General features: G+C 45.4%; 1 protein-coding gene across 5 annotated transcripts; it reads left to right on the top strand.

The window, feature by feature from the left end:
- Positions 1–27,934, top strand: aatkb (apoptosis-associated tyrosine kinase b). 5 transcript variants are annotated; one of them, XM_079260844.1, is made up of 13 exons: positions 1–186; positions 2,968–3,109; positions 10,309–10,388; positions 10,852–10,970; positions 12,312–12,399; positions 13,903–14,036; positions 14,337–14,421; positions 14,592–14,713; positions 16,196–16,345; positions 16,437–19,917; positions 21,863–21,992; positions 22,096–22,305; positions 24,050–27,934. In XM_079260844.1, exons 2-13 carry the CDS (start codon positions 3,007–3,009, stop codon positions 24,076–24,078), a joined length of 4,731 nt encoding a protein of 1,576 aa, XP_079116970.1. In that variant the 5' UTR covers positions 1–186; positions 2,968–3,006; the 3' UTR covers positions 24,079–27,934. The 5 variants fall into 5 exon arrangements, with proteins under 5 accessions (XP_079116970.1, XP_079116972.1, XP_079116971.1 ...); XM_079260846.1 differs by lacking the exon at positions 1–186 and adding an exon at positions 194–857; XM_079260845.1 differs by lacking the exon at positions 1–186 and having other exon boundaries at positions 2,691–3,109.

Genomic DNA, 27,934 nt, shown 5'->3' with positions numbered 1-27,934 from the left:
CATCCTCTTCGTCCTCTCTCTCGACGTTCTCTCTGATAGAATGATGAGAATCTTCCCTTCGGCTCCTCTTCCGGTGCCCCCCCCCCCAGCCAGGCACACCGGTGGGCTTCGGGTGGGGGCTTCTGGGTGTGTGTGGGTCTGGGTGTGTGTTTGTGGCATTTTGTCACCTGACGACGCTGCCTGAAGGTAAGACTTTGTGTTCAGATGCGAAGCAGCGAACGTTGAACGGATCTTCTGGAATCTAAGGATTTGCGTGAAGTCGGGAAAGTTTTTGTACTTTTCGGTGAAAGACGGAACGTTTGAGTCATTCTTCAGGTTCTGTAGATTGTGTATATCTGTCACAGTGTGTGTGTGTCGCTTCAGAGAGTGAAACCACATGTTGGATGGGAGGGCGAGCAGGGCCGTGTGAAGATCTGGATCGGAGGCAGAGGGAGGGGTGCACGGCGTGTGTGTGTGTGCGTGCGTGTGCGTGTGTGTGCGTGCGTGCGTGTGCATTCTTGGGGGACAGGATGAAGTGGGAGATGGAGGTGTTTATGTGTGCATGTGTTTGTGTGGGTGTTGCAGAGGGTCACATTTTTCCAGCCACGGGACGCCGCGGCCCTCCAGCTCCCATCGAAGACACTTTTATTCAGACATCCGGCCTGTAGATGCACCCTCCCACCCCCATCCTCTGCTGCGTCGTCGTCACTTTCAACAGAGAAAACATTTTCTTTTGCAGATTTTTGCAAGCAGAACGTTGACATGGATGCAACAGCAGCTCCACTCAGATTTATTGATCTGCTCTCTGATGCCATTCAGGACGTCTGATTTCATTTCAAAGATAGAAAATCGAGTCAAAACCTTTAATTAAAAAGAAAGTATGTTGATTTCTATGATTTATTGTGTGTATTACGACTATATACTGTTTATGTTATAATGTAATGGTATTTAATGTGTATTACTACGTTTTTCATGCTGTGAAAGTTTTACGGTGTCATTGATCAGGGAGTTTTGGACTGGATAAGTGCCCAACTTTTTCCAAAACCCTCCAAAACCCCTCGAACTTAAAAAGCTTGTTTTGTTTGTTTTTTGTTGTAACCAATATTTGTTCTTTTTAAAAAGTCCTTTTTTTAGTTGGAAATAAAATTATGATTAAAATTAAAAGTTATTATTTATTTCTGTAAAAATATTTTAAACCAAAACATGTTTTCCAAAAGGAATCTGAGCATCGAAATGCCAAACTAACCAGCTTATCTGTGGAGCGAAGGATTCCCATGCAAGTTGTAGAAAAGCTAATAATCTCTGTATTTAGTGGAGTGGCTGTGTTTACAGAGTCTGAACCGGGCCAGGACAGCTTGCTTCAGTTTATCTCTGCTTCCATGTTTGTCCAAAATGCAATCAAGATGTGTGTTTCAGCAAAGCCACGTACAGAATGACAGAATAAAATACTGAATTACTGAAAAGAACTACAGAATGAGCTCATTTTTGTCACATTAGCAAGTAAAATGTGAACTTTTATGAACCTAAATATTGTACTGGAATCAGTAAAAACACAATGTGTGAATAATTCATTTATAAGTTGAAATTAAGTTTCTCTTCTGAATATTTTATTTATCTCTATCGCACAACACAGCCTCTTTACCATCGGAAATAAGCCGGAATATCTGCCTCGGTCTCGTTTCAGAGAAAACAGTGACACACCTGAAACTTTCTTGTTGAAGGTCGGCATCCTGTTTGCAGCAAATGCTCACAGTGAAGCTGAAAGGAGGATGGTTAGACTAGACTGTCATTTTGACTTCAACAATAACAATCCAGTTCACAGTGAAATATTCAGCTAGCATGCTAGCTAGCAACATGAAACTCCAACCACTAAGCTAGCTTGTTAGCCGGGTCAGTTTGGTCAGAACCAGGTTCAGTGACCTTCTGGCTTTCATGCAACGTCTGTGTGGATTACAGGATGTTTAGGATGTTTCATTAGTTATCAGCTTCCTGTTTGCAAATTGAATGATCACGTTTGAGCTAGAGTAAAATACTGTTAAGTTTTATTCATTTTTTTTAACCAGTAACCAGTTGTCCACATAAGCGACACATTCAGGTGTTGCAATGAGGAAAATGTGAGATGTTGTTGTTGTGCACTCCAAGCTGTAATCATGTCCGTGTCCATCCTCAGGTCAAGCCGTTTAACATGAGCCGTCACTGAGTCAGACTGGACCGTAACTCCTTCCACACTGTCTGAACATGTTCTAGTTATGCAAAAAGACATTTCTAACTTTTTACGTGATGCAAAATTTTGGTAAAATACAATTAATATGATTTCTGTTTGCATCGGAAAATAAAACCTTTAAAATGACTATATTTAGCATCAAAACCAACAACCGTAATGTACTTTCTGTTATAAGATTTAATTTGTTGAAGCAGAAACTAAATCTCTCCCTCAAAGCCAAAAGTTATGCAGTTAAACACACAATGTGCTCCAGCAAAATAAATATATACATACTTTTATAATTAATAATGAATGAAACATCTGACTTTGATGCAAAACTAAGCCAGATGTGTCGCCAGATGCTCCTGCACATATTTATTTCCTTAGTGACACCTTTTTCTGATCAAATCTGTATTTATGGAAACATTTTCTTGAGGAGTGTAAAACATATTTTTAACCTTTTTAGTTTTCTTTTTATTTGATACATTTTATAAGGTGTCATATTTATTTTTCCTTCTTGGTTAAACTCCACTTTCTGTCAGGATATCTGCTGAAGCTGGAGCAGGAAAACACCGTCAAGGCTTTTGTTTCTGGTCAGATTGGAACTGCTTTTTATCTGAAAGATGTGAATATTCCAGTATCGTATTGAAGTGTTGAGAAAACTTTCACTTTTTACTTTTATTCAATGCATCGACCTCAGCGCCGTCTGGAAACACTGAATTCACCTGATTATAGAATCTGGATGAGCAAAACTGTAAATGTTTTGAACTCTTTGTGTTTTACAGGAGTTTAAGAATGTGGACGGGGATGAGTACCATGCAGATATGTCCACGTTGGCCTCGCCGGCCTCCCAGGGCAGCCCGGACGTCTACATCCTGCCGCTTACCGAGGTGTCCCTGCCGACCGCCAAGCAACCTGGCCGATCAGGTGAGCCGACACTCGTCCTGCTCGCTGTCGCCTCATGGCTTCAAAGCTGCAGCGTTTCATGCAGATGTACCTTCACCTGGCTTTCAGCCAGATAAGATGTCTTCGCAGGTCTTCTGGGTGCTTTGTGGTTTACATCTCATCCTGTGCTGATGCAAACCTTGCAGCAGCTTTGTAAAACCGCCAGATCCTGACACATGCATGGGCGTGAGTGAGAGCTGTGTCCCTGGAGCGAGCACCACCCTGATGCTGGTCAGCTGGGCCTCCACCTATCCCACAATCCCTCGCTGCAGGTCCCTACAGAATGAACTCTTTAACTTTCTCCCACAAACATCTGGTTGCATAATAACGTCCAGGCAGGCGGCCTACGCTGCTGTCTGTCGGTATGTCAGGCATGCAAGAGCGCTTAACCCCAGTGAGAATATTCCTCCTTCTTTCTCTCCTCCTGCCTCTCAGTAACAAGAGCTTTTTGTTGTGTGTTAATGGGGTGATGCAGCCTGATAAACTTATGACTTATGATTATGTAGTTAGACTTTCTCCAAGCTGACACGAGAACACATCAAAACAACGATGCATTTTCTCACTCAGCTACATGGACAGCCTTAAAGGATGGAGAGAAAAAGGATCAGCTCGTATAACCGCCACTGATTCCTGACGGGGGGAGTTCCAGAGATCCCAAACCAAAGCTGCAAAACGATCCCAGCTAACAGGACATATTTTTCCATGTAAACAAGCCCTAGAACTCTTTTTTTCCCCACAGTCCGTTGTGAATAACAGAAAGCATATGGTATTCCTGCAGTGGCGCTCATGGATTCATTACTTCACCTTCAGCCTCACCCACTGACATCATTATGGGACATCAGTTTGGTTTCTGGGGAGAAAAGGAAGAAGATTTCATGCGTCTTTAACTCTTCCCATCGTTTCTCTCAGTGTTTCTACTGAAACCAAAGAGCAAAACTCTCTGGAACAAACTGAGCGAAGGACGAAGCAAAAAGATGTGCTGGATGTCGTGAGAACGAGGCTGAGAAGGTCTCATGCAGATGTGCGTGTCAGGTTTCTAATCTCCTCACTGCCGATGGACTCTGCGGGTAGGTGGAGCTGCTAATGAGGCGCCAGTGCAACGGGAGCTTGGCTTGGAACCGGTCCGGACCCGCCCTGATGCAGCTGTTCTGTAAAGACTAATGGAGCTCACACCCGTTCAGAGGAGACATGAGAGCAGCGCAAACACATCCAGCTCCCGTGTTCCCACACACACTCAGAGCAGATGAACATCCCAAGCACGGCGAAATCGCCACCATTTCTAACCGAGTTACCCGACATCGATAGGAAGACGTTGCCACGGCAGCAGTGGGAATGGTGTGAGTGGGATGATGGGAATTCCATTCAGCCCTGAGTGCAGCATCTCAGACATCCTGGAAAGCATGAAGCCGGACCCATCCTTCATGGAGATGCTCAGATGATGAGAGCCAGACGATGCTGTCAGATGTAAAGTGAGTTAGTGCTGCTGAATGAGCCACAGAGACAGCTCCGCAGGGTAATCCGGGTATCTACTCGTCTTTTTAGGGTTTTATCTTTCTGCCTTTAACTGGATCCACATGAGTTTCTCACCCTGCAGTTTTCATGTCGTTCACACTTCTTCTGCAGTTCTTTTTCTGTAGTTCTTCTTCTTCTGCAGCTCTTCCGTCATTTTAACAACTTTATTAAAGTTTACATAACAGTCACTGATCTGAGACCATGGTCCTCAGCCGGAATAGGATGGTTTCTCCTCTCCAGGTCGGGAGTCAGGTCCTGCCTCAAGTGGAGGAGTTTAAATATCTCGGGGTCTTGTTCACGAGTGAGGGAAGGATGGAGCGTGAGATCGACAGACGGATCGGTGCGGCGTCTGCAGTAATGCGGACTCTGCGCCGGTCTGTCGTGGTGAAGAAGGAGCTGAGCCAGAAGGCGAAGCTCTCCATTTACCAGTCGATCTACGTTCCTACCCTCACCTATGGTCATGAGCTGTGGGTCGTGACCGAAAGAAGGAGATCTCGTATACAGGCGGCTGAAATGGGTTTTCTCCGCAGGGTGGCCGGGCTCTCCCTTAGAGATAGGGTGAGGGGACCAGAATGTTTTGACATGGGAGTAAGTCCAAAACATATACCCCAAAGTTTCAGGAAAACTACCACAAAAAGAGCCGCTGGTGTCAAGATCCTTTTTAAATTTTTGTGAAATAAAGGTCTTTACTAGATAATATTTGTAAAGTATTTTAATAGAAATTTTACTTTATTGGTCAAAATAAATTTATAGGGAAAAGACCAAACTTTTTCCCACGGTATGTCATTTACTAGGCTGTTCCGGTAGAAGGTAAGTGCTGTAGTTCTTCTTCTGCCGTTTTTTTTCTGCCATTCTTCTTGTTCTTTTTCTTCTGTAGTTCATCTGCAGTTCTTTTTCTGCAGTTCTTCTTCTTCTTCTGTAGTTCTTCTTCTGCAGTTCTTTTTCTGCCATTCTTCTTTTTCTTCTGTAGTTCTTCTTCTGCAGTTCTTTTTTGCAGTTCTTCTTCTGCAGTTGCTGTTCTTCTTCTGTAGTTCTTCTGTAGTTCTTCTTCTGCAGTTCTTTTTCTGTAGTTCTTCTTCTGCAGTTCTTTTTCTCCCATTCTTATTTTTCTTCTGTAGTTCTTCTTCTGCAGTTTTTTTGCAGTTCTTCTTCTGCAGTTCTTTTTTGCAGTTCTTCTTCTGCAGTTGCTGTTCGTCTTCTGTAGTTCTTCTGGAGTTCTTCTTCTGTAGTTCTTTTTTCTGTAGTTCTTCTTCTGCAGTTATTTTTCTGCAGTTCTTCTTCTGCAGTTCTTGCTCAGGAATCACTGCCATGATGACTTTTCTTATCTCAATTGAACTCTTTATCAGTTAAAACATAACTGGATGGGAATATACATTTGCCCTTTTTCCAACTGTTCCTATTTGATTTAACTTTTTAAAGCTGCAGTAGGTGATGTTGCTCAGAGATTATTATTTTTTTACTCTTGGTGAAGTGGTTCTTCATCCTGATTGTAGTCTATACATTTTGTAATCATGAACAATAAGAAATATAGTTAGACCCCTCAGTTTGCTGTAAATCTGGAAAAACTTTGACCAATCCAAACATTCGGACCCAAATGGAGTTGTTCATTTCTGGTTTTGCCCCATGCAAGGAACAAAACCAGAGGTGGTGGAGCCAAGACAAGCCAAGACCCACCCCAGCTTTCAGGCCTGACCTAAGAAAAAATTGTAAGAAAATTCCTTTTTTTTTAATAGGACATCTTTATTCGTCCTTTAAACAGACTTTAACAAAAATGTAACATTTTTTATTGATATTTACCATTTAATACTAATTATTATAGTACAGTTTTCTGTTTTCTAGAATTTTTTAGTGGGTAAAGATAAATATCAGATTGTGTTTAAAAGGGTTTTTCAGCAAAGTTTTTACCATAAAGTGATGCAAAACATATCAAACCTGAGTAATGTGACTTTGTTGAAGACAACATGCATATTCTCCCACACCTAATTTGTTATTTCTTATAGTAACCCTGCCGTAGATACTCAGTGAAAGACAGCAATGAATAGAAAACAGCTGTCTATGCTTTTTTTTATCTAAAAGAGAGAAAAGTGTTGAGAAATTATGAGCAGGCTTAGAAGTGGATGGTAGGGGTGTCTGGAAGAGATTCTTTACATAAGGCTTCACTGTAGCAGCTCATTCAGCCATGGTGGAATGACAGGAATCCATGATGATGGTGTTGCTGGGATGGATGAAGATCCCACAGTCTTCCTCGCAGTCGCTCTGTAGGCAGCGTGAGCAGCTGAACCATCAAGCGGCGATGCAGGGATGTGAATAAACCCAACCTCACACTTCTCCTTCAGCAGCTGTCATGTTTGATATTCAACATGACGGCATGCAACACGGCTACCTGCAGAAGAAATTGCTGCTGCTAACTGGCAGAAACTGGGAATCTGATGCATTCAAACTGGTAAAGTCTCCTGCCCGTCAGAACGGATCTGTTCTGTCAGGTTTGTGAATATTTGAGGTAAACATGATGTGTGGGTTGGAGCCCACCGCCTGCTGCTGTCATCGCTAAATCTCAGTTTATTCCTGTGTCATGAAACTGGTGGATAATGGTCCCAGTGTGCACACTAACTGGTCCTAACTGGTGCCATGCTGCCCCACGCAGCCAAACAATGGTGCCTATTCTGTTTTTAGGCTGGAAAGAGTGAGAGTGGGATTAAGGAATGACCAGTCTGGAGAAGAGGACGAGGCGTCCAATATGGCCTCCACACAGTGACTGGACTGTGTGGCAGCCTGGTGGTGGTGGTGGGGGGGCAACAGCATCACAAAGACTTGGCTGTCTCCTGCCATACAGCAAGAATCTAAGTGTCATCACCGGTGGGGAAAAGAAAAGGATGGATGGAGGAGGGTGTTGCAGTCAGTCTGTTTCATTTGGCTGAAGTGGGACAATATGGAACGGGACGGGACAAGACAGATGGACCAGGGCAGGACAGGACGGACCAGGACGGGACACGTAGGACCAGGACGGGACACGTCGGACGGGGACGGACCAGGACGGGACACGTCGGACCAGGACGGGACACGTCGGACCGGGACGGGACACGTAGGACCAGGACGGGACACGTCGGACCGGGACGGACCAGGACGGGACGGGACGGACCGGGACGGACCAGGACGGGACGGGACGGGACGGGACAGGACGGACAGGACGGACCGGGACGGACCAGGACGGGACAGGACGGGACGGGACGGACCGGGACGGACCAGGACGGGACGGGACGGGACGGGACAGGACGGACAGGACGGACCGGGACGGACCAGGACGGGACACGTCGGACCGGGACGGACCAGGACGGGACGGGACGGGACGGGACAGGACGGACCAGGACGGGACAGGACGGACCGGGACGGACCAGGACGGGACAGGACGGGACGGACCAGGACGGGACAGGACGGACTGGGACGGACCGGGACGGGACGGGACGGACCGGGACGGGACGGACCGGGACGGGACGGACCAGGACGGGACAGGACGGACTGGGACGGGACAGGACGGGACAGGACGGACCGGGACGGGACGGGACAGGACGGACCAGGACGGGACGGACCAGGACGGGACAGGACGGACTGGGACGGACCGGGACGGGACAGGACGGACCAGGACGGGACGGACCAGGACGGGACAGGATGGACCAGGACGGGACGGACCAGGACGGGACAGGATGGACCAGGACGGGACGGGACGGACCGGGACGGGACGGGACAGGACGGACCAGGACGGGACGGACCAGGACGGGACAGGACGGACTGGGACGGACCGGGACGGACTGGGACGGACCGGGACGGGACAGGACGGACTGGGACGGACCGGGACGGGACAGGACGGACTGGGACGGACCGGGACGGGACAGGACGGACTGGGACGGACCGGGACGGGACAGGACGGACTGGGACGGACCGGGACGGGACAGGACGGACTGGGACGGACCGGGACGGGACAGGACGGACCAGGACAGGACGGACCGGGACGGACCAGGACGAGACGGACCGGGACGGGACGGGACGGACTGGGACGGACTGGGACGGGACAGGACGGACCAGGACGGGACGGACCAGGACGGGACAGGACGGACCGGGACGGACCGGGACGGGACGGACCAGGACGGGACGAACTATGACAGGACGGACTGGGATGGCATGGAACGGCATGTTCTGCAAGCCGGACGGACGGACTCAGGTCGCCAGGGATGTTTCAGGGAGCTGCAGGGCAGACAGATAAATTGTAACAGAGGCGGTTCGATGGAGAATGGTGCAAAACAGAGTGTGTTTTTTCCACCTGTGGACAATGGACAGCGTCCACTGGTCCAACAGGATGTTTCGCTTTAGAGAGGGGTGATCGATTGCATGGGCGATGGATTCTGCAGCAGACACTTAAAAACCTAGACACGGTGCGTTATGTCATGTTACGACAGACAGACTGGTAGATGGATGGATGGATAGATAGAATATAGACAGACAGATAGATAGACAGACACAGACAGATAGATTCCTAAGAATATTTAACATAAAGTGTGTAAGTTAATTTAATCAAACTGAATAAAAATGGAGAAATCTGTCAAAAGGGTAAAAATGTGACAATAAAACAAATTTCAGTTGTAAAGCTTGCATATAATGTTTCCATAGCAACAAATGTGCATCATGACAAACAGTGTGAACGTTTAAAGGTTCATATGCAGACTTTGGGCTTCAAGGATGATCACCACAAGGGGGCAGAGTTTTACCAGACAATGTTTATTACTTCATAAGATTAATTTAGTCATTTAAAAATCTTTTGTAGCCACTGGGATCACAGCAAGAGGTGGAAAATAAAACTTTATCTTTATCAGATCTGTCGCTTGTTGATTCCTGTCATTCTGGGTGATTTTTCCGTTCAAATAGAAGGAATCAGTAAGTAGTAAATAAACAACTTAAAGATAAGACAAACAAACCCTGATGTTGATCTTATAACTAAAACTGTAGGTTGGTAATTATAATACCGCAACATTTTACATGTAGTCAGGTGTCGTTTTTAATATCTTGGTTTTTAGCACAATTGTGGCAGCAGACATTAGCATTGTTGTCCTTTGTGCACTTGCATTTTACTATATCGGTGCCTCTTTAACTGGTATTGTTTATTATTTATTTGCATGTAACAAATGGAGGCGGTTCAGCACCAGGTTAACACACACACACAGCCAGCATAACACCATCAGCTGAGAAAAACGACATCTCCAGGGCGATCTGCAGACACAAAGCTAAAAATACGAGCTTTTTACTTTTACCTCAGAGGACTCTGCTGCCTCCAGCAAAGAAAAGATAAAACAATATGTTCTCTTTTTCTTTATTTTATGGCTGAACGCAGCTTATTTGTAGGAAACGTGATGAAGGTGGTGTTTGCTTGCCAGGAGCTTTCTCCACTATCAGTTACTTTGCTTTTCACTATCCGCTCCTGCAGTTGTTCTGTGATAATCCATCATCAGTGTCCTCATGGCATTTCATCCTTATAATGTACTTATTACACATTAATGGACTTAATGGTGTGTATGGAACTAGACGCCCAGTAATGGGAACATGCAGACAGCATCTTTGTTGTGTATATCTGTAACATGTAAAAGGGGTTTTTAAATGTTGTTTTTTTTCTTTATTTCCAGTCCAGCTCCTGAAGTCGACAGACCTGGGCCGTCACAGTCTCCTCTACCTGAAAGAGATCGGGAATGGCTGGTTCGGAAAGGTGAGACGAGCTTGCAGACTCACCTGTCAGACATCAGCAGTCTGTTACCTGTAATGTCTGAGTGTGAAATTCCAGCTGGATCCTCATTGCTTTGAAGTTGTTTTTCCCCAGAAGAGATAGACGAAGCCCTGGGTGTAAATTTCATGCCCCTAAAATGTTCAAAGTAACGGTGAAGTCTGCAGGCAGAACTGTACCGTATGCTACATGTTTATGCAACCAGATAACAGGTTGTTTTCTCTTCTTCCCCTCATTCCTTGTCTCTCCGCCTGCCTCCAACTCATACTTGTCTCATGAAAACACACCCGTCCCCTCCATCCTTGTGTATCTGGACTGGGTATGTCCATCTGTTTGTGTGTCTGCTCGACTCCTGACTGCTTCATGTTTCTGTCCGTTTCCATGCTGAATGGCTTGTTTGCATGTCTGTGTTTCCTGGATGCATGTGTCTCTACGTGTTCTGTTTCAGGTTCTGCTGGGGGAGGTCAACGCAGGCCTGAATACCATGCAGGTAGTGGTGAAGGAGCTGAAAGCCAGCGCCAGTGTGCAGGACCAGATGCACTTCCTGGATGAAGCTCAGCCTTATCGGTACACTTTTAAACCATCACTTCTGTTTCACTTTTGCTTTTATAATAATCTTTCAAACTTCCTACATCGCCAGGTCATGTGACCCTCCAGCTGGTCATGTGACCCTCCAGCTGGTCTACGGAGGTTTTCCAGCGTTTCTATCCGTCCAGGAGGTTTACAGTCCAGACACAACTTGTAGTGTTTATTCAGAGACTCTGTATATCAGGGGTGTCCAGCTCTGGTCCTCGAGAGCCACAGTCCTGCAGGTTTTCCATGTATCCCTGCTCCAACACACTTGACTCAAACTAATCATTAATCATTGGCTGTTGCATCCATTTAATGGAAGCCAGGTGTGTTGGAGCAGGGATATATGGAAAACCTGCAGGACTGCGGCCCTCGAGGACCGACTTTAAGACCCCTGCTAGATGGTAAATCCACCATTATTTATCACATCTTCATCACCATCACTACTATGTTGCTAAGAGATCTCTATTTTCACCTGGACATGATGATGAAGACACTTCCTGTCAGACTTTCCACCAATCAGAGAGCTTAAACTGACGGTAACGTCCAATCAGGAGCAGCCAAAGATCAACAAGTGATGAGAAAAGCAGGAAAATAATGATCCTCTATGGCTGGAATAAAGCCAGGAAGACGTTTGGGATGCAGCTGAGGTGGAGGTGCTTTAGGGAGGATAGCAGGTAGATAGTAGCAGGAAGACGTGTGGAAACATGGAAACTGTGTGTGTTGTGTGTTTGTTTCAGAGTCAGCAGGTTTTAAGTTTGATGCAATTTCAGAGGCGTCCCGCAGGGATCTGTCCTCGCCCCACTTGGTTTTCTTTTCTTTTAATATATTAACATAAACTTGTAAGCTTTTAGCAAAAACTGTCAGAATATCCTGTTAAAGTATAAATATGTAAATAGTTTCTGTTGTGTATATATTTCAGACATGAGAGAATAATGTGCAGATGAGAAAAGGCTTGGTCACTGTTGATCTGTGTGTGTGTGTGTGTGTGTGTGTGTGTGTGTGTGTGTGTTACCTGTAAAAAGCACTGAGTATGCATACATTTCAGGAAACAAACTTGCAGAGTAAACCACTAAACTAACACAATGAGGGTTTTAAAGAATGAAAGTTTTACATAAAGTTATGACTTCTGTATTATTATAAGATTTTTCTGGCCTCGTTTAAAGAAACTTTGGTGAAATTTTCCTTTTTTTCCACCAATTTGAGAACAAAAGTGTGATGAATCTTTTCAGAACCTGAAAGTACCAGAAGTAAAGTGTGTGTAACATGAAAGTATGAAGTTAAACTGTATTTTTACAGTGAATATGTTTGAAACCCGACTGTCTGACCTCTGCCCAGCACCCTCCAGCATCCCGCCCTGCTGCAGTGTCTGACTCAGTGCACCGAGGTCACTCCCTACCTGCTGGTGATGGAGTTTTGTCCTCTGGTGAGTATCAGACACACCACACACGTGCAGAGATCAGGTCGAGTCTTTGTTTTTACTGCGAACACGACGTGTGTGCTGCAGGTTACTGAGACATGAGCTGATGTTTTGGAAAAAGCAGGAAATGAGTCAGAAACTTTTTGGTCTGGGTAGATTTATTCTGAAGCTTTCGGATCTCTTCAAGCTGATTTAAGGAATATCATGAAGGACTTTCCAAGTCTTGATCTTTTCTCTGGCCAACGATCCCACACCAGAATCCGTCCTTCCATTAGACCCGTTGAGGTCGGGGTTCTGGGAAGAATCCGTGTCTCCATCTGACCTGTTTCCACTGATCTTCCGTCCAGTTCTTGGGTCATGTGACCTCAGTCTCCTCTGGCTTCTTGACAGTCGTGTTTCCATGGAGACCATTTCTGATGAGGCTTCGACCAACAGAATTTCCAGATGCATCTCTCAGATCCTGGTTCAGGTCTTTCTGGATTTCAGGTCCTTCGTTTTTAAGTCCTGACTCCTTTTCTTTTGTCCTCCACGTGTCCAGTTTCTGCCCCCGTGCTGAGATATGCCAAGTTTCCAGCTGTTTGGGAATCATTTGCTGCCTCTGAAATCCTGTTTTCTGTCTGTCAGATTTTATTTTCAGTATTTTTTTGGTTGCAACTAAAAGAAACAAATTCAGTGTCTAACAGGCTTCATGTAAAACAACTGTCAACTCTGGTCTCATGTCTTGGGTTTGGAACTTTTTAATGGTTTATAAATCAGAGTTAATGGCCTGACACGCCTTTAAAAATGGTCAAGTTTAAAGACTGAACCGGAAAATAGTAAAAAATCAGAAAATGTCCAAAGAAAAACTTTGAAAGACTCTCAGACTGCTGATGTAGAGCACATACAGAGATGATGGCTGGATAAATAATCATTCAACTGTTTTCCTACCAAATCCATCTTCAGTCGATGACATTACGTCCATCCTGTTTATATAAAATGACAGAACAGAGCATCGTTTCGTACTTCAGCTCAGCTCTGGCAGTAAAACCAGTTTCGCTGTAAACGTCTTCCAGGCGAGCTTCACTTTATTAGCTCAGCTCCTTAAATCTGATAAGTAGGAACAAAAACAGTTTTCTTCCTGCTCAGAACACCTCTGAAGCACATCTGATGACATACACGGCTGTCTGATGTTGTCAGGATGTGTTCTGGTTCGTCGGCTCATGATGGAAGGAAACGTTTCAGAACAGCTGATGAGAAAGCGCCGCTGTGATCCGGCTCAGTAAACACAGTAAGACGAGGGATCTGCAGAGGAGCCGATAGTCCAAACAGAGCTTAACTCCCTCAGATGGCCAACTTCTCACTTCTTCTTGTTCAGATAAAACCCAGGATCTGGTGTTCCTTCATGCAGTCTTCACACTGACATGTTGGACAGGAAGGGGGGACTTTAGGGGGGCTGTTGCGGTGCGGTGACGGCGACTTCCCTCCGGTGGTTTAACACCCAGCTGTTTGGTTTCTCTCCACTGTGTCCAGGGGGATGTGAAGGGTTACCTCCGAAGCTGCAGGTCTAATGAAACCATCATCCCAGAGCCCTTGATTCTGCAGCGGATGGCCTGTGACATTGCATCGGGACTCCTGCACCTGCATAAACACAACTTCACACTCAGGTAGTCACACGTGTGAGCTGTTGAATCTCCCACAGCTTCAGGTCCAGATGATGTTGGTGGTCTCCTGAAACAATATCCTGGTGCTGCCTGAGTGCCACTTACAGACTCCAGCATCAGTGATTTTGTTGCAGGCGGCGACTTCCTGCCTGCGCCAGTCGTCTTGTTGCTCTGCTGTTCATCAGTGTTTCTGCGTGAAGAGCTCTGAGCTCTGCGGTCTGACCTTCCCGTAATCATCTGGTCTTGTTAATAAATAGCAAAGTCATGTCGCAGATGTTAATCCCCCCCCCTCTCTGTCCTCAGCGACCTGGCATTGAGGAACTGCTTGTTGACCGCCGACGTCTCGGTGAAGATCGGTGATTACGGCCTGGCACACACCAAGTACAAGGTTAGATCTGTTTACCAGATAAACTAGCAGGCATGAACAGATGTAAACAGTTTCATAAAGACAATAATATTTTGTTCCTGGTGCTGTTAGTCTCAGGTTTCATCTGGATCTGACTTGACAAGTGTTTTCATTCTGCTGTCTGTCGATCATCCCCCCCACTGTCATACCAGGACGATTACTACGTGACATCGGATCAGATGTACGTGCCGCTGCGCTGGATTGCTCCGGAGCTGGTGGATGAAGTCCACGGGAACCTGCTGGTGGCTGATCAGACCCAACAGAGCAACATCTGGTCGGATCAACACACATGCTCACACTTAAAAAAAACTTGTTTACAAAAAGCTTGAAGTCGAAATCCTGAAAACAAAGTTCAGAACGACTGTTTGTGCCTGTTAAAGGATTTACAACCTGATTAAAGCCGAACAGTAGAAACAGCCCACTTAGATAACATCATGCAGTTCATTGATCAAACGCTGATTATCTGAAAGGTTACTCAATCTGGGAAGGAAAACAACCGATTTGATAAGAAAGCAGCAGAAATGTCGCCTCGGGGAGGACAAAACGCTTCTGCCGCCAGCCATCGAACACGTTGAGACACAAAACAAAGCAAGACAAACCAACCAGGTCGTATTGGAGCCCCGTTTGGCAGGAGGAAGCCAAACGGACGTGTTCAGAAGCAGGTCTATGTTCAGAGTCGTTTTAACTCCTCACATAAAGTAACTTTCTCCTGAAGGATTTCCAGATGTTTCTGTGAAGGAAAACACCTGAGAATCCTCCCGGCCCTACTCCAACACACCTGATTCAGATTAATGGACATCCTTATCAAGTTCTTTGGAAAGCTGTTATTCATTCATTCATTCATTCATTCATCCATCATCCTAACCGTTTAGTCCGGTGAAGGGTGGCGGGAAGCAGGAGCCTATCCCAGCAGTCTTTGGGTGAAAGGCGGGGTACACCCTGGACAGCTCGCCAGTCCATCGCAGGGTGAAAACCTGTTAATGAATCATTTATTTCAGCCAGATTTGTGAAAGATGTGTGTGTGTTTTAGCCTGAAACTTATCCCAAAGCAAGTCTTTTACACCCTGATGTTCACAGACCAGGATTAAAAAATGATTTTAGTGCAAACATGAACATTTAGAAATTATTTTTTATCCATTTTCAACAGGATCTGTTTCCATGGCTTCATCACTAACATCATAATTTCCTCTGTCTCAGTAACTAATCTAGGTGTCAGAGCATAACTGCATTAGATGCCCTACACACCTATTCAGTCACATTAACTGTGATTAGTTTAATATTATTCTTATGCTTTGTAAATGTACTTGCTGCTATATGTATATTTTAGATCTTTAGATTTACTGTATGTATTTATATTTCTGATGTTGATGCTGCTACTGCAACAGGGATAAATAAAGTAAATCTTAATCTTACACACCATATGCATATCACATGTCATGTTTTAGGAAAACAAGTCTGGAGCTTAACAGGTTAAAAGAGAGAAAAAGCTTGTGACGGCTATAGCACAGCGTTCATGTTACCGGCCCACACAGCCGACACAAATAGACCATTTCAGCATCATATGATCTGGATTTACCCACCTACATGCAGAACCTTTAGACCGCTTTGTAAACATGGAACAAACGGGGAGCGCACACCCTGAGACCTGGATTAGGCAGTTTATGTTCCAACAAAAAGGCCAAATCTGTTCAGGGTGAAATGGTAACGAGTCGACTCGCACCAGAAAACGTCTTGATCACATGATCATGTGTTTCAGGTCTCTGGGGGTGACCATCTGGGAGCTGTTTGAGCTGGGGAACCAGCCCTACAGACACTACTCTGACCGGCAGGTTCTGACGTACGCTGTGAGGGAGCAGCAGCTGCGACTGCCCAAACCGCTGCTCAAGGCGCCGCTGGCTGAGCGCTGGTGAGTCGCTCTCAGACTCGGAAAGAGGAAACAGTAACTCAACACCATTAAACCCCTTCCAGGTCAGATGACTCATGTTTTATCTCTGCAGGTACGAGGTGATGCAGTTCTGCTGGCTCCAGCCTGAACAAAGACCCAATGCAGAGGAGGTCCACCTGTTGCTCAGCTACCTGTGTGCCAAGGGGGCCAGCGAGGCCGAGGAGGACTTCGAGAGACGCTGGAACTTGCTGCGTCCCAACACCGGGTTCAACAGCCACTGCGGCGCCTCAGCTGCATCCCGAGACCACCCCTCATCCACCTCCTCCTCTTTTCCTCTGCTGGAGCAGTTTTCAGCTGGTGATGGCTACCACTCAGAGTCAGGAGATGACATTCTTACAGTCACAGAGACCGCTCACGGTCTGAACTTTGAGTACAGATGGGAGCAAGCCAGAGCAGAACAGCCATATCGCACCCCGGACTCCTCTAGCGCTTTGATTCAAGCCAGCCATCACTGTCAGGAAGCATTTTACCCACCAGGGGGTATAGTTGGAGGCTGCCCCATGGAAAGCCTTGGCCATGATATTTCTCCTTCTTACTATCAACCAAAACACTTACATCCGCCCAACGTGCTACCTGTCCTCAGCGCCCACAGCCCCTCGTTAAGCAACGAATATTACATCCACATCGAGGAGCCGGTGGACTGCAGCATCGATCCGGACTACACCATGTGCTCCTACAGCCCAGACTATCAGGGCAGCAGTGGGAGTTTCCTGACTGGGAGCGCAGACTCGGGCGAGTGCATGGCCTGCCCTTCCCAGGCAAAGAACATGGATCCATACTGGTCTGGAGACATCCAGAAATCTGATGTCTATGACTCCAATGATTCAAGTCCAGCTATCTCCCTGACCATGGAGCCCCTTTTAGGACAAGTTTCAAACAACAGCCCCCTGCAGCCCTGGGAGTCGAGTCACTATGTGTCCTATAAAGACCAAGATGGAGGTTATTACTATGAGCACTCGCCACCTTTAGGAATAGATCACTACCTGTCTGGAAGTGAGCACTCCAGTGAGCATCATCGGGAAAGCTGGGGGTCAAGAAGCCTCCGTCGAGCTTTAGGGGAACTGGACAACCCATTGGGCATATCACCACCCATAAACACCCCACCGCAACAGGCTTACAGAGATCCATACCTGGACACAAGTCATCAGACATCCATCTTAAACCAGAACATGACTGGAGGTTACTATGACATGATGGGGTCTCTAAGGAAGACCATGCCCAGCCACACCAGGCACAACAGCCACTCTGTCAGTATCAACATGGAGACTGAGGGGGCGCTCTTCATCGGACACAGAGACAGTGATTCAGAGGAAGAAGAGGACATATTCATCGAGCGACACACCTGCAACACTTGGCCTTCGAAACACCGTCACAGCAGCTCGAGCCACCACAGGCAGGTGAGCCACAGCTGCAGACAGGACAGCTACGCTGATTTCCACTACACAATGCCGAGTACGGACATCGAAGACTCCTGGCCAGAAGGGCACAGCCTGGCCTTCCACTCTCTGCCCAAACCTATCGACTATCTGGAGCCACGCCAGGCCAAAGATAACAGTGCCTGCCTCAACCTGAGCAAACATCACGCCATGGTGCCCTCAAACAACTGCAATGCCTACATTTACCTGTGCCATGACGTTGAGACTCAGGGGCCAGTAACGGGAGAGTGCTGTCACTCTCACTTTGTAGACCCACTCACTGGCTTACTGGTGAGAAACAACAGCTATTGTCACGGCTACAGTCACAGCGACTACCTTAGAGATAAGCCTTTTGATATGCCAAGCAATGAAGAGATGATTAATCTATCTCCGGCTCCAGGAGGTCCCATTGTTCCCAAACAAGCCCTGAAAAAGTCTGAGCACTTTGAGGAGCAGTACGTTGATCTAGCAACTGATGAAACCCTGTTTAAAGAGAGAAAAGAGGAAACAATCAAGGAAAATCTCATCATGCAGAAACCCCCAGAGCCCAGAGTAGAGGAGGTGACCCTGACCATGACAAAAGCCACTCCCCCTCCTGTTGACAACATGCACGTGATGGTGGCCTCCTCAGATCCACAGTCAGAGCTCAGTCACACCGCCGACAGTGGTGTGGACCGCGGTGGCTCCACCGTGAGCCTTGCTGATATCCTCGACTGCAGCGACGAAGAGGATGACATCACAGATGACATCACAGACGACATCACTGACGTGACATCGGGCATTTTTGTGGACGAGTCCGTAGAGCTAAACGCCTCCCCTCCCTTTAAGCCTCTAGAGAAGGAGGTAGGAACTCCTGATTCCATGGATCTTCCATCTGCTGCGGGGTCTTGTGAAGGCCTCAGCCCTGCATCATCCCACCCTTCCAGCTCACCCAAAGCCATGGACAGCGGTTACGATACAGAGAACAATGAGAGTCCTGAGTTTGTCCCCAAAGAATCTCACGAAACTCGGTCACAAGCTCAGGGAAAGACGACCCTTGATGCAAGTGTGGAGGAAGATGAAGAGGAGCATGAGGATGAGGATAAAGCAGTGCCAACGGAGGCTGAAGATCTGGCTTCAGAGGCCTCCCAGACAGGTGACCACATTCTCCTACCGCTGAGCGATAAAACTCCGTACCGAGACTCTGCTTACTTCTCAGACTACGAGAATGAAAGACAAAGTCGGGATGAAGAGGAAGAACTCCAGTTAGGGGTTGCAGATGAACAGAATGATGGAAGGGAGCAACGCGACGGAGAAAAAAAGGCAGAGAAAAGGAAGAACGAAGAGGAGGAAGAGCTAAAAGATGTGACCACAGACTTGAAGCTCGAAGAGGAACATGTAACGACAAAGTCCTGCTCTGCATCAGTGATGGTAGAGGCACTGGGCTTACCTCGGGAGCCTTCTGACACGGCGTCGCTTGAGGGGGGGCTGGATGAATGGCCGTCCCAGGAGGAGAGCTCTTCCATGGGAGACTGGGCAGCCGAGGTGGTGGGGGCCATGGAGGAAGCTCTCGGTGCTCTGAATGGAGACGCCACCTCCACTTTAAAGATGAATGAGGAAGAAAAAGAGGACGTAAAAGATCCAGTTGAAGTTTCAGAGACAACAGAGGAGACGACGATCAAACGAGTTCAAAACAGGCCGTCGGGGATGACCAGTGAATTCCCCCACACCTTACCCAAAGATGAGGTGGCCTTGCAGCACACAGCAAACATCAGAAGATTCTCCTCTTCATCACCTCCACCACCTTCCACCCCTCCTCCCACATTGTCTATGACAGAGGGCAGAGGGTCCTCAGCCCACGGCGATGAGGCCGACAGGGAGGACGGGGACAGCGAGGACAGTGACGAGTCGGACGAGGACCTGCGGGCCTACGGCGAGCAGGAGCAGAGTGGTGGGGAGGAGAGCGAGGACGAGTGCCACCCGGTGCCCATTGTGGTGAGCGACGACAGCGAGGCCCACAAACTGAGGAGCCTCCTGAAGATGCCAGTCCCGCTTACGGCTGAGAACCTGGATGAGCTGGAGCACAAGAAGAAGACCGTGTCTTTCTTTGACGACGTCACCGTTTACCTGTTTGATCAAGTAAGTTACATGGAATGTTCTAGAAAAGCTTCTGCATGAAGAAACTGGGCAGAGTCTTATTTTTCTTTTGGTTTCTAACAGTCTTAAAGAATCTTTAGTGTTGTTTATTTTTATTTGTTTATTGCCAAATGTAAACATAACGGCTGGACCAGATGGAGTAACAACAGAAAGGAGACACTGAACAGAGGAGAGAACGAGTAAAGAGAAAAAAAAGGTAGAAAACAACCAAAAACTGTGCAACCAAACCCCAACAGGAAAACCAGAAAAGCAGCTGCTGCACCTGCAAAGACGCAGTAATCACCCAGAGAAAACACAGCAGACAATCATCTGGAGCCCTTGTGGGTTAAAAATGTTGGAGTACATTGAACCCTGGAATGCCCGAGTCCGGCCCTGGAGATCTGCTGTCCTCCAACTTTTAGATGCATCGTTCTCCAACACACCTGAGTCAGATGAATGCCTGGTTTCCAGGCCTCTGCAGAGCTGGAAGACATGCAGAAGAGGGAAGTTGACCAGTTTGTTTCAGGTGTGTTGGAGAAGAGACACATCTTAGAGTTGCAGGATGGTAGATCTTCTGGCCTGGATTTGGGCACCACTGATTTAACCCGATAAAGCCCAACATGACACAAATGACTGTGGGACACAAACCGTTTTTTTCAGTAATCAAGCTTTAAAGGGTTAAATTTCTCTCCGCATTGACCTGCACTTTGTTTAGACAGTGTTGTGGCGGAGTGCAGCTCAGTGATGACACGTCAAAGGAAAATGGAAAAGAATGTAAATTATAAGGCCTGAGTAGTAACTACTTAGTAACTGTTTAGCTACTGGTTAGTAACTACTTAGTAACTGTTAGAAACTGTCGGTAACTAGTAAGTAACTGGTTAGTAACTAGTTAGTAACTACTTAGTAAATGTTAGCTACTGGTTAGTAACTGGTTAGCAACTGTTAGTAACTGTTAGCAACTGTTCAGTAACTAAGTAACTGGTTAGTAACTTGTTAGTAACTACATAGTAACTGGTTAGCTAATGGTTGTTTGAACCTGCTGTAGCAACTGCTTAGTAACTGGTAAGTAACTTCTTAGTAACTGCTTAGTAACTGGGTAGCAACTGCTTAGTAACTGGTTAGTATCTGCATAGTAACTGGTTAGTAACTACTTAGTAACTAGTTGGTAACTGGTCAGTAACTGTTAGTAACTGCTTAGTAACTACTAAGTAACTGCATAGTAACTGGTTAGTAACTGCATAGTAACTGGTTAGTAACTTCTTAGTAACTGGTTAGTAACTACTTAGTAACTAGTTGGTAACTGGTCAGTAACTGTTAGTAACTGCTTAGTAACTACTAAGTAACTGGTGGAAACTGGTTAGTAACTGCATAGTAACTGGTTAGTAACTTCTTAGTAACTGGTTAGTAACTACTTAGTAACTAGTTGGTAACTGGTCAGTAACTGTTAGTAACTGCTTAGTAACTACTAAGTAACTGGTGGAAACTGGTTAGTAACTGCATAGTAACTGGTTAGTAACTTCTTAGTAACTGGTTAGTAACTGCTTAGTAATTACTAAGTAACTGGTTAGTTGTTGCTGGAAAAGAAAACAGTAAGAAAATACTGATACTGTTCATGGGAAAACTTTTGATTAAATGTATTCAGATTAAATTTATTTAGACGCTTTTATAATCTGGATTTTTTTTTCTCAGAATGAATTCTGATTGGTCAGTGACTTCACAAATCTAGTCGCCACGCTAGCTGGTGATAAAATGCTCTACGTAGAGCCCTGTTAACCAGCACTGTGTGGCTGTCATTAGTGCTGAGCATTTGAACGAGGCACTGTGAGCAGCTCATCTACCTGCAGAAACTTGTTTTTCCTGCATTTTTCCAATCATCTGGCTTTTCTGTTATTATGACTTTGAACCTGCTGTAAACAACTGTTTGTCTTCTTTCTCTGACCACCACCAGGAGAGTCCAACTAAAGAGCTGGCAGATCATGGTTTCCCTTTAGGAGCCACGAGTCAGCGCTCAGGGAGAAAATCCCACGAGAGGCTGAGCGCTTCGGACGACTCGTCAGATGGGAACATCTCAGAAGAGAGTAAGTCCGTTTCTTCCCTTTATATTATCGACGCACCTAAATGTCATTAATGTGCTACAAATGAATACAAAACATAAGTTAAATACTATTCACCTTCTGTCAGGTGCAGGGTTCGAGTGGGAGGATGACTTTCCCCTCCTCCCCTTGCCAACATCTTCATCAGCAGCAGACTACCCCCCTCCTCCTCGCACCGTCACCAAACCGCCGGAGCCCAAACCAGTCATACAGTTTTCTCGCTTCACTGTCTCCCCGTCCAGCGTGTCGCGGTTCTCCATCACGCACATCTCTGACTCGGACATGGACTCAGCAGGAGGTGGGTCACCTCGGTAGCTGCAAACTCACCCCCGACATGCGCTCTGTAAAAAACCTGAGCGCTGACAGAATCACTCTCCAGACTTTTTATTAGTCAGCCTCCCAAGAACCAGTAAACCTGAAATAAAACACATATGAGATTTAAAAACCTTGACTTTTACCTAGAATTATGCATTCAGTTGCTGGAACAGAGGAAGTCTTTCGCTGCATGTCTGGTGAAGCAAACTGTGCTGCAAGGAGAAGATACAAGTCTGCCATGGCTCCAAGAGATTAAATGAAAGGAGGGGAATGTGTTGCATGCTTCATGCTGTGACGGTTACGGCGCACACTTACCAAAAGCTTATAGATCCATGTTCCTAAAAGGGCTTAAAATAAGCTACATGTGTAATATTCCATCAGCTTATTATATAACAAAACTCCACAAACAGTTTGTGGAAAATAATCCCAGCTTTACTGCTTCCAGAGGAAATAAGAGCATTGATTAACTCATCATCGTTATCAGAGAGCATCTTGATAAAAGCAGAAGTTTCAGTCAGTTTGCAGCATTCAGGTGAATGTTAACACAATACCAAGGAGGAAACACATCAGCAATGATCTCAGGAAATCAACTGTTGTTGTTTACCAGTCTGGGAAGGGTCATAACATCCCACAAGGGAAAACCAATGGAGACAGTTGCAGTTGGAGTGGACGTCCCAGCAAGTTCAGCCCAAAGTCAGAAAAACTGCAATAAAGCTAAAAGACTCTCCAGGCCTCAGTTAGCATGATAAAGCAACGTGGTGCAAAAACGACTCCCAGTTAGACTCCCATCTAACTTTAAAATCATAAATCGCCACATACAAATTAAGCTCCACACTTTTACGAGCAGCCGTTGCAACAACAGTAGCCGCCGTGGATCAGAAAGCCTCGATAGCCCGGATAAAACCGTGTCATCCTACAGTGGTGGTAAAGCTGGACTAAGCTGCATTTACTGTGGCAAGAAGCCAGCGTTAAACCGCCACTTTGAAAGCTTCTGAAAGCAAATAAACATCCACCTCTGTAGCGGCGAGGCTGGTCTGTGGTTTATGCTAACTATGCTAATGAGCAACACTAGCAAAATCCAATGAGAACAGTTAGCTTAGGCTAATTTAGCCAGTCCAGATGACTTCTTACGGTTTGCTAACGGCAGTGGTGGGGACACTTTTCCATGTTTTCCTGGTCCAACACACCAGACTCAGATTAATCAATGTGCAGATCTTGATAAGCTGTTGGATTCATTAGATCTGAATCTGGTGTCCTTGACCAGGGTTACATGGAAAACCTGCAGGAATCAGGGCTCTCAAACCCTGGCTTACAGGAATGTGTCAGATTGTTAGCAGAGGTCATAACACACCAATGAGAATACATATAGAAATGCATTAAACAGCAAGAAATGTTACTCAGTGTTTAAGTTCATGACCTAAACCGGTTAGAACAAAACCTGAACCATTATGGCTTGTTTGGAACCTGCCAGCACGTCGAAGGTTAACCGTGTCCTTTAGGGAGACCAGACCGACGTGGAAATATAAAATGGACCCCACTGTAAAACAAACAGCAAGTCCATGAATAAGAGCTCTTACTGAAAGTTTGGGGAGTTTTTAGCAAACATGGCTTCAAATAACTCATTTAAATGTAAAAATCAGGCCAATCGCTGAAACAAAACGCCAAACATTTGGGGGGAGACGAGTCCAGTCGCCATTTATTCCTTCTGTCTTGTGTGTGTCCTGTAGGAAGCAGTGAAGACGGAGAAAAAGAATAAGGAGCTGTGGATGTTTCCCGCCTCTCCGTGACGACACCCGGGCCCGCGCTAGCATGGCTTCTGGAACATTTTAACGTCAGGTTTTTCAAACACAAGACAGTGCCTCTCACCGCCTGCAGACACTTTTAAAACTCGTCTTACCGCAGCGTAGAACCTGTCGGTACACCACTGGATCCTGAAGAGAATTATTCATACAAGAAATGTACAAAAACGTACATATATTTACTGAATAGAAGTTAGTTTATGAGACAGGGAGACTTTTATGTTGGACTTGAAATATTTTTGGATGAAAGAGATGAAGTGGAAGGAGAAACCGCTGAAAAAACATCCCATTTTTCACTTCTTTCACTTTTTCATTCCTAACTGGGAGGACTGGTAAGTGTGGAGCCGCCTGGACTCAGAGAAATGGGACGAATGAAACACGTCAACTTTTGGTTTTTCAACAATTTAAAAAAAAAAACAGCACTTTGAACATGAGTGTACAGCTCCACTGACTTCGTACTTTTTAGGAAATGTTTTACTGTATTAATAAATATTATGAATCCTGAAAGTATCACAAATAATATCTGTTAATATTTGGTTTGTAGATACAGAAAGGACATGCAAACGTGAGAGAAAGAAGCAGAACTGTTTATGGCTGTCTGGTTATGGAAAATGTTTTCTGATTCTGAGGAAACAAGATGGTTAAACCGTGACAAACCAATAATTTGTTACTTTTTTCTTTATTTAAAGCTGCTACTGTACTGTTTATTATTATTATTGTTATTATTATTATTATTATTATTCTCTTTGCCAAACTGATTATTACAATGAAAAGAGTTTATTGTAAGAATCAGACAGAACACTGTCAGTATTTATAAGGAGGAAATTATCTTAAATTCTACTTTCATTAAAGATTAAAGTTTCCTTCAAAGAGCAACGCTCTCCGTCCGAAGGAGACACCTGTCCTCACGCTGCAGGCAATGTTTGGAAAACTGCACATCCGCCTCTGCTGTTTCCGGTTGACACACTAAAAGGTCCTTCATCACATTGATGCAAACATCTTTGAAGTCTAGTTTTACTACGAAGCAGAAACTTTGCATCAAGAACAATTTTCATGACTGTCTCGATTGAACAAGCCAACATGTGGAAAGAAAACTGCCGCAACAAAGGATGTTGTTTGTACAAAAGTTTCAACGTTAAAGTGGAACTTGGGGACTTTAGGTCATTTTTGTTCAATCTGTCACCATGTAGAGACAGATTCGTGTGTTCCTGTCACACATGAGACCAGCTGGTTGCAGTCAGGTGTGGTATAAGTCACAAGTCGGTCCCACCTCCTCAGCGACACCATGTGCACGTTACCCTTCTCTGCAGGCAGGGGGCTGGCCTCGCATCGGCTGAGCTGAAGCACAGCAGAGAGGGAGGCGGAGGTGCCAGTCAGGTGCAAGTTACCAAGTTCTGCTTTAAATATCCAACGTGTTCATTTTCTGATTGTTTCAACCACATCTTCTGTTTCTAACGGTGAGCTCAGACCAAGCTGAGTGTTTAGGGCACCAGTCACCAACTCCGGTCCTCCGGATCTACCATCCTGCAGGTTCTCCAACAACATGTTTCTTCTGCGCCAGCCTGATAATGAGCCACTGACTTGAGTCAGGCGTTGTGCAGCAGGGAAACACTGAAACCTGCAGCCTGGTAAGATCTCCAGGGCTGGTGACTCATCTAGCATGGATGATACACACTCAGATGAAATATGTTGAAAGATAACTTCAGAGGAGACGGGAAAAATCGAAATGCTGATATGTTGTAACAAAGTATAATTTTTTATGTAATGTGAACTGTTTGCTCAACCTGCCGGATTTCAGGAAGTTTGGACTCATGTTTGCATCCAATGGAGGCCCTGTTTACACAACGTTTCCACGCAAAATCCAAAGCTGTCCTTTAAAAGGCATTTACACAACAGCAAAGTGAAAACTACCTCTGCAGACAGAAAACGCAAAAATTACTGGAGACGACGCAGTGTGCATGCCAGGCCTGTAGTGGGCAGCGAATCAGCAGACCTGAAGACATAATCTCTGCATCTTCGCTGACACCATAAATGTTTCACCAGAAGCAAGATTTGATTTAAGAGACTTTAAACTAACTGAGAAAGATTAGTTTGTGTTGTTTGTGCATTTAAAAGGGACCCGAGTGCCTAAATGTAAGATCCAGTTCACGCCGACGTGGACAGGATTCGCTTTGCTGTTCAGATAATTTAACTCTATAAGGTTTTCAAACTGTTAAGGCCCATTTCTGCTTCCTTACATACGTAAACAGATGCAAGTCTATCAAACAGGGTCATACGTCGCCGTTTCATACTTCCGTGCATCTTTTACATCGCCAGTTACATTAGTTCAGCCACTGGTGGGCAGTGTTGAGTTCAGAGTTCAGATGCACACATTAACCCCGGTTGGTAGCGGTAACGCATCGCTGTCAAGTCATTTACTATCATCCAAAAACACCAGAAGAAGAAACCCACAAAGTTTTTTGCTGTTCTCAACTTTTTCTTCTTCTTCAGGTGCTTTTAATTTTTCAATGCAGTTTCTGCGTCATCGTCTTCTTCTTTGGTTTGTTCCTTTTGCTGGTTGTGTGTCAGCTACACAACTCACCATGTAACCGTTCGTAACTCCTATCATCCATCCGCCTGCGTAATAAGCCTTCAGTTTCAACCAACCAAAAGTTTGTTACCATGGAAACAAGGGGGCCAAAACATGAAACTTAGCATTTTACTGTTGATGCTGGCATTGTTCAATGATAATAATAATAATAATAAAATGCCATCCAAAACAGCTACGGCGACACAATGGAGAAGTTCCGTACACATATTGACACTTTTCCCTCATTTCTCTCTTATTGGTGGAAAAAGTAAAACTGAAGCCCAGCCCAGTGCATGCTGGTTTTAAACCTGACACCATATTTAAAAATGTAGTCCCTCCAAATGGATCATAAGTAACTAAATTATTTCTTTTTTTAACTGAAACTGAATCATCCACCAATGTTGAATTATTACAATGAAGAGATAAATATCTGTCTCAGGATTGTTGTGTAAACGGGGCCTGCAGCTGACGGTTAAATGTTAGTATTCACGCCATTTCCTTTATGTTTGGTCTGATTCCATCCTCAGAAGAAAACCAACAGCTCGACTTCGGACAAAACTCGCCGCATGTTGGCGACTCTCAGCTTGCAGTTGATTTACTTTCTGACATTGGTTTTAGCTGAAATATTGAAACCTTTTCTAAATTCCTGAAGACAATAGTTTTAAGGTTTATTTATAAAGCAGGGCTGATCCAGGTGAAAGTAGGACTCTTCAGTTGAATGGGTCGGGCTGATGTCATGATCATGAAGTTTTACAGGTCTTTGTTTCTGTGTAAATGTTTCAAATGTTCAGAGCTGTGAAAAAGCAAGATTTCAAGTTTAAAATCAACATGACGTGTCTTCTAAGTGTTCGTTTGCCTTCTGAGGCTTTAATATTCTGTAACAGTTTAGCATAGAAACATCTCGATGGATGTCTGTAATATTTTTGTATCAACAAAAATACTTTAAAGAGTATTGCTGTACCGTACCTGTGAGAGAAAGGAGGTTGGAGATTAAAAAAAACAAAAAAAAACTTATGTTTATTGTTGCCAAAGAGATGTGTTGCGTTCCAGGGTTCAAGTAAAGTCTGTGTTTTTGGCTCAAGCAGAATGTGAGCGGAAGAACACGACCCGAGCTTCGGCCTGAACTCATGAAACAAATGTGCAGAAGGTTTGGGATACTACCAGTGATATGTGCCCCCCACCCCTACCCCCTCTTGACCTGGTCACATCATTACTTTCTGTATTCAATCTAAATAAACTCTGGT

Source organism: Telmatherina bonti, assembly GCF_933228915.1.
Source record: "Telmatherina bonti genome assembly, chromosome: 21".
In the NCBI taxonomy this organism is placed as follows: Eukaryota; Metazoa; Chordata; class Actinopteri; order Atheriniformes; family Telmatherinidae; genus Telmatherina; species Telmatherina bonti.
Note: the sequence above shows the minus strand (reverse complement) of the source record. Positions and strands in the feature narration are given on the sequence as shown.

Bases quoted from the DNA above. Each gene is read 5' to 3' on its own strand.
- aatkb (XM_079260844.1), top strand. From the start codon at position 3,007: ATGTCCACGTTGGCCTCGCCGGCCTCCCAGGGCAGCCCGGACGTCTAC. The intron at 10,389-10,851 runs GTGAGACGAGCT...GTTCTGTTTCAG, and splicing joins GGAATGGCTGGTTCGGAAAG to GTTCTGCTGGGGGAGGTCAA. The intron at 19,918-21,862 runs GTAAGTTACATG...GACCACCACCAG, and splicing joins CCGTTTACCTGTTTGATCAA to GAGAGTCCAACTAAAGAGCT.